At 38.8% G+C, this 7,500-nt stretch overlaps 1 protein-coding gene across 1 annotated transcript in view; it reads left to right on the top strand.

Annotated features, from left to right (window-relative positions):
- Nucleotides 1–7,500, top strand: part of LOC143287466 (neprilysin-1-like) — a 165,828-nt gene that overhangs the window by 109,217 nt on the left and 49,111 nt on the right. The window contains exon 8 of the mRNA XM_076595468.1: nucleotides 6,869–7,074. Coding sequence (XP_076451583.1) covers nucleotides 6,869–7,074 — 206 coding nt within the window. The remainder of the gene's footprint in view (nucleotides 1–6,868; nucleotides 7,075–7,500) is intronic.

Below are 7,500 nucleotides of genomic sequence, written 5' to 3'. Positions count from 1 at the left end.
TGATGTTTCCGGTGGAGATGTGATGAGAACTATATGTAATGGTTATGCAGAAAGTGATGTTGATCATATTTCCCAAGTACAAAAATGTCCACCACTGAGAGAAGTTGACGTTGTTAGTCTTGCTGAGGGGTCATTTCAAAAGGAAACTGTTAACAAGGAGAGTAAGAACAGTGTGATTTGTGGCATGATGAATGAACGAGCTGAAAAAAGTGCACAAGCGAGGCTAAAAGGAAGAGAGTGTGTGAGTGACAGAGAGCTACGTGTTGATGACTGTGGCGGCTCTAGAGAGCACGGACTTTGTTTTTCGTTCCTGCACTGGAATGTAAATGGACTTTTCTCCAAAATAAGTGACAAAGATTTTCTATCATTTGTGTTAGAATTTGATTTCATATGCATGGTTGAAACCTTTATAGAAGACTTTCGATGTATTGCATTTGACGATTATACTGTCTTTGGTAAACCAGCTGTTAAATTTACCAAACAGGGAAGGCGCTCAGGTGGTATACTATGTCTTATCAGAAACAGATTTATTCCTTACGTTAAAGAAATTAAGATGAAATCTCCTAATAGTCTAGTGTTTCTAATTGATAAAAAATTGTTTGGTTTACCGGAAGATGTCATATATGTGTGTTCTTATGTTCCACCTGAGGGCTCACCGTATTATACTTACTTCGATATTGAAAATGGTATAAGCGCACTTGAAGACTGTCTTTTTGACTGTATGCTTGAGTTTAATGATGCACATGTTATTTTGTCTGGCGATTTAAACAGTAGAATTTCCAACCTTTCTCAGGATTTTTTAAATGGCATTGATGTCCATTGTAATCAATTTAAAAATAGTCAAGCATTCATTAGCAGCCGTAGAAAATCAGCTGACTGTGTTGTTAATAACTATGGCAAATATCTGCTAAGTATGTGTACTGCACTTGGTTTGTGTATAATGAATGGTATATGTAATGGGGACACTGAGGGTAAGTATACATATATATCAGACACAGGTAGCAGTGTTAATGATTATTTTTTGTTATCTATGGATTTGTTTATCAGTGTTTTTTCCTCTTGTAAATTGATAGTATCAGAAAGAATTGAGTCGGATCATCAACCCATTGAATTGTATTTAAGTTTTGCAGACACAAGAAATGAAACACATGTGCACATACCAGATGAAAAACATATTATAGAAAAATTTGTATGGAACACTGATTTACAATATACTTTTACACAGGCAATGAACTCTGATGAAACATTACTGTTACTTGATCGTGCAATTGAATTGATTGACTTTGATTGTGATGCTGCTTTGAACATGCTTAATGACTGTCTTAAAGTGCATGCGGAATGTATGAAAAGAAAAAATAATCTGGCAATGCATGATAAACACAGCGACTGGTACGACAATGAATGTAAAACTAGCAAGTTAAAAGCGAAAAAATTGCTAAGGATATTTAATCGGACAAAAGATAAAGATGATAGTGATGCCTATTGCGTGGCAAGAAGAGAATATAAAAATTTGATAAAAAGAAAAGAAAAGGAATACAATGATTTGTTACTGGATAAGCTTATCAGTGCGGTAAATAATCAAAGAGAATTCTGGGATGCTGTTCATAAAATTTCATTTAAAAAGAAACAGGTTAGGAATAATTTAACAGTCGACGACTGGTTTATGCATTTTAAAAGTTTACTTGAATTAGAGACATCTGCAGATGTATCTTTTATAACTGAAGATGGTATTGATGAAAACCACAATGATGATAATGAAGGGGACATTGATTACATGAACCGGCCAATATCAAAAGAAGAGGTATTACTTGTTATTAGAAATTTAAAAAATAGTAAAGCTGCTGGACCAGATGGGGTAATTGGGGAAATGTTAAAATATGCTGGGGATAGAGTGGCTGATTTTTTCGTAAAGCTTTTTAATGTCTTATTTGATGAAGGTACTTTTCCGAAAAATTGGACAGACTCTATTGTACTCCCTTTGTTTAAAAAAGGTGATATAAATAATCCAGGTAATTATAGAGGTATAACATTATGTGATGTAAGTAGCAAGTTGTATAGTGCAGTTATAAATAATAGACTCCAAGAACTGATAAATGAACATAATTTGACAGGTGAACATCAAGCAGGATTTAAAAGAGGTTATTCAACTGTTGATCACATGTTCACGTTATTGGCACTGATACAAAAACAATTTTCTTTTAATCGTAAATTGTATGTGGCCTTTATTGATTTTGAAAAAGCTTTTGATTCCATAGAGAGAAATTTATTATGGCCTATTCTTTTGAAAAGCGGTATTAAGGGTAAGATTTTTCGTTGTATCTATAGTATGTATACTAATGTTAAAGCCAGAATTAGATGTGGTGCCAGATTAACAGATTACATTAATTGTACCCGTGGTGTAAAGCAAGGTGATGTTTGCAGTCCTGTTCTGTTTTCCTTATTTATTAATGAGATAGCATTAGAAGTAATCAGAGAAGGTAGACATGGAGCAACATTTATGCCTAATTATTTTGAATTATTTATACTGTTATTAGCTGATGATGTTGCTTTATTATCCGAAACTGTGATAGGTTTACAAACACAGCTTAACAATTTATATCATGCGGCTTCAGCTCTACGTTTAAAAGTAAACATGAATAAAAGCAATATCGTTGTATTCAGGAAAGGAGGGTATTTAGCTGCCAGGGAAAGATGGTTTTATAATGGCGTTGTAATGCCAGTTATTAATGCATATAAATACTTAGGAATTTACTTTTCCACAAAGTTGAGTTTTGGGGCAGCCTGTAGCGATCTTAACAGTAGGGGAAAAAACGCTTTATTGTACATTTTACAGAAATTATCGAAACTGAAATGTAATTCTTTAAACATATATTTAAAGCTGTTTGACTCACAGATTCAACCAATAGTCCAATATGGTGCCGAATTATGGGGACTCGATAAAGCTGCATTTCAGTGTGAAAAGATACATTTATTTGCACTTAAGAAGTTCTTAGGCGTAGAAGAGCGAACTCCCAATGATTTGATATACGGGGAAACAAACAGATATCCTATCTATATAAATTCAGTTATAAAATGCATTAAGTATTGGTTAAAGTTACTGAGAATGCATGAATCTAGACTGCCTCACAAAGCCTATAAAATGTTATTTGATCTTGATGCGCGTGGCAAAAGAAACTGGGCTACAAGTATACGCTGTAAACTGTTTATGTTTGGATTTGGGTATGTATGGCTTAATCAAGGTGTAGAGGGGATTGATGAGTTTCTTCGGACTTTTAAAGAAAGACTTATTGTTTGTAGATGGCAAGAATGGGATTTCCATGTTAACAACAGTGAAAGATTTAATGCCTATAAAACCTTTTGTATTATACCCGATGTCAAAACCTATTTATTGATGAATATAGATAAACATTTAAAGTATATAATGACTAGATTTAGACTTGGTATTTCGGAAATTGCAGAACATAGTCACCGTTATAAAGTACATGATGAGTCTGATTTATTATGTCCACTGTGTAAGAAGGGGAAGGAAAATGAAGTGCACTTTGTTCTATCCTGTCCTGTTATGTATGACTTAAGAATGCAATACATACCGTTGAAATTTTTTAAGTTCCCTAGTCAGTTTAGATTATCGCTACTTATGGCATCTACACACGAACAAACTATCAGAAATTTCTCAATTTATCTGTACAAAGCGTTTAAGCTTCGATCCACTCTTACGTCGTAAAATTCATTTATTAAGCTTGTGCCACTTCTGATGACACGATTACTTTATTGAGTTCAGTTAAATAGGCGTGTTGTTATTTATCTGCTGTGTACTACTTAGTTAAGTGTATACTGCATGACAACGTATGATATTTGTCTTGCTTATTTATTTTATTTTTTCTTCTCACATATGTTTTTGTTTGACACCCTTTCATGAGGGGCAATGGCCTATATGAATAAACCATTCATTCATTCATTCATTCATTCATTCATTCATTCATTCTCTCTCTTTGTCACGTTCTTTCTTTCCTCCCTGACTCAGTCCTCTCTTTCTGTCTTTCTTTCTACGGTGTATATGCGTGTGAATATATTATGAGTGGTTGTGCGTTAGTGCGTGCGAGTGCTGATGAGCATATTAAATTTTTGGAGGGAGATTACGCAGAAAGTTACATGTGTACGTAGTAGTGAATGAGCTAACGTTTGAGGCGGGAAGTTGCCGATTCCAATGATAGGTCATACATGTGCGTCGCTCGTCTGGGTTGTGTAGTAACATTTTCACGAAGTTGACCGATTTTTCGACGAATTTGAGTCAAAGTTTTGCCGACAAGCTTCGTAGAATGACAGATTAAACAACTTTATAGGTCGAATCAAGCCATAAGACTTCAGGATATGAATCTAAAATGTTTATAGTGACCGAAAATGTGGAAAAAAAAACCACGGAAATCGATAAAAAAAATAGCTCACAGCACCTTTTCAAGCCCCCAGGCCAAATCGCTCTCAGCGACTTGATGTGCCCTTGGTCGGGCGACGTCACATTTTTGGTTTGTTGGTGACTGTTTGCTCTTGGATATGTGACTGTACGTCAGCCAACCAATTTTGGCCGATGTTTATCGGCACTATGAATTAATTGTAACCCCTATGCCAGATGGGGTATTTTTTTGCTAATGGCAGTGAAATCGGTGTCAGTGTTTCTTTCTTTCTTTCTTTCTTTCTTCCTTTCTTTCTCTTTTTTCAGTCTTTCGTTTACCCCCATGTCTCACTATCTGTCTCTGTTCCTCTCTTTCTGCCTGTCTCTGTCTCTACGTTTCTCTGTGTGTGTGTGTGTGTGTGTGTGTGTGTGTGTGAAGCGTGTGTGTGTGTGTGTGTGTGTGTGTGTGTGTGTGTGTGTGAAGCGTGTGTGTGTGTGTGTGTGTGTGTGTGTGTGTGTGTCTGAAGCGTGTGTGTGTGTGTGTGTGTGTGTGTGTCTGAAGCGTGTGTGTGTGTGTGTGTGTGTGTGTGTGTGTGTGTGTCTGAAGCGTGTGTGTGTGCGCGCGTGTCAAGGAGCAGGAAAAGAAGAGAGAGTCAAAGGATATTTATCTAATTGTTTGTCTTTTATTTCACTTCTGTTGTTGTTTTGTTGTTGTTGTTGTTTTGGCTTTGTGTGTGTGTGTGTGTGTGTGTGTGTGTGTGTGTGTGTCTGAAGCGTGTGTGTGTGTGTGTGTGTGTGAAGCGTGTGTGTGTGTGTGTGTGTGTGTGTGTGTGTGTGTGTGTGAAGCGTGTGTGTGTGTGTGTGTGTGTGTGTGTGTGTGAAGCGTGTGTGTGTGTGTGTGTGTGTGTGTGTGTGTGTGTGTGTGTGTCTGAAGCGTGTGTGTGTGCGCGCGTGTCAAGGAGCAGGAAAAGAAGAGAGAGTCAAAGGATATTTATCTAATTGTTTGTCTTTTATTTCACTTCTGTTGTTGTTTTGTTGTTGTTGTTGTTTTGGCTTTGTGTGTGTGTGTGTGTGTGTGTGTGTGTGTGTCTGAAGCGCGCGCGCGCGCGCGCGTGTGTGTGTGTGTGTGTGTGTGTGTCTGAAGCGTGTGTGTGTGTGTGTGTGTGTCTGAAGCGTGTGTGTGTGTGTGTGTGTGTGTGTGTGTGTGTGTGTGTGAAGCGTGTGTGTGTGTGTGTGTGTGTGTGTGTGTGTGAAGCGTGTGTGTGTGTGTGTGTGTGTGTGAAGCGTGTGTGTGTGTGTGTGTGTGTGTGTGTGTGTGTCTGAAGCGTGTGTGTGTGCGCGCGTGTCAAGGAGCAGGAAAAGAAGAGAGAGTCAAAGGATATTTATCTAATTGTTTGTCTTTTATTTCACTTCTGTTGTTGTTTTGTTGTTTGTTGTTGTTGTTGTTTTGGCTTTGTGTGTGTGTGTGTGTGTGTGTGTGTGTGTGTGTGTGTGTGTCTGAAGCGTGTGTGTGTGTGTGTGTCTGAAGCGTGTGTGTGTGTGTGTGTGTGTGTGTCTGAAGCGTGTGTGTGTGTGTGTGTGTGTGTGTGTCTGAAGCGTGTGTGTGTGTGTGTGTGTGTGTGTGTGTCTGAAGCGTGCGTGTGTGTGTGTGTGTGTGTGTCTGAAGCGTGTGTGTGTGTGTGTGTGTGTGTGTGTGTCTGAAGCGTGTGTGTGTGTGTGTGTGTGTGTGTGTCTGAAGCGTGTGTGTGTGCGCGCGTGTCAAGGAGCAGGAAAAGAAGAGAGAGTCAAAGGATATTTATCTAATTGTTTGTCTTTTATTTCACTTCTGTTGTTGTTTTGTTGTTGTTGTTGTTGTTTTGGCTTTGTGTGTGTGTGTGTGTGTGTGTGTGTGTGTTGGCAAAAAAAAAAAAAAAAATCTTTGCGACTTTTGACAGGGGAAGAAATGTACAGTATACATTACAATGTTATGTAAACAAACAAATTAACGATTTTTCCGTCTAAGGAACGAAACTTAATGGAAAGAACAACACACAGGGGAAGAAATATGGATAATATGACCTTTTTTGTCGCTCTATAAGCGACGAAAGGTTCCCGAAGAAAGCGTTAGCGCGTGCGCGCACAGAGAACGATGCATGCGCACGCACGGGCACACACGCAACACACACACACACACAGTTGTTGCACTCTGAATGTAATAGTATCTTACCCACATGTTGTTTTTTTTTTTTACATAATAATTGATGTGTACATGGTGATAAGTGAAGGGTGTGTCAGTTTTTTTGTTTTTGTTTTTGTTTTTTTTTGCTGACGGGTATTTCATTTTATTTTAAGTGAGCCTAAAGAAAATTTTCTGTTTTTGGTTGAAGCAGATAATAAAGTATTTTGAATTGAACTGAATTGAATTGAAGCATGTGCACAATCTACCTATTGCCCATGTTGTTTCACCTCACCCACCCTCTTCCTGTGTGTCCTCCACAGCGCTGATCGACCTGCAGGGCCTGGAGCCCATCAAGAAGCTGGTGGAGGAGCTGGGCGGCTGGCCCGTGGTGGAGGGGGCCGCCTGGAGGGACGACGACGTCAACCTGATGGACCTCATCATCAAACTGCGCCACTACAACAACAAGATCCTCATCGAGCAGTGGGTCAGCGCTGATGACAAGAACTCCGAGGTCAACATCATTCAGGTAATCATCGTCTTCGTCATCGTCATCATAGTCGCCATCATCATCATCGTCGTCGTCGTCAAATTTGATAGTAATGATGATGATGATGACCATAACAATGATAATGATATCGATGGCCTAGTAGTCACACATCCGAATTGGAAGCGAGAGAATCTGAGGATACATGGTCCAGTCCCACACCCGCCAGATTTTTTTTTCCGGCCTTCCACAAGACCTTGAGTGGTGGTCTGGACGCTAGTAATTGGGTTGAGACGATAAATCGAGGTCCCGTGTCCAGCATGCATTTGGCGAACGTAATAAAACCCACGAAAACAACAACAGGATTGTCCCTGGTAAAATCCTGAAGAAAACAATCACTGCACTATGCATGTGTGTTTGCGGTCGTGTGACAAAAGCTTGACCGAGTGACACATGAAACGAATGTTG

Source organism: Babylonia areolata, chromosome 11 (genome assembly GCF_041734735.1).
Source record: "Babylonia areolata isolate BAREFJ2019XMU chromosome 11, ASM4173473v1, whole genome shotgun sequence".
NCBI classification, from domain to species: domain Eukaryota; kingdom Metazoa; phylum Mollusca; class Gastropoda; order Neogastropoda; family Buccinidae; genus Babylonia; species Babylonia areolata.
The sequence above is the reverse complement of the archived record's forward strand: the minus strand, read 5'-3'. Positions and strand labels throughout refer to the sequence as shown.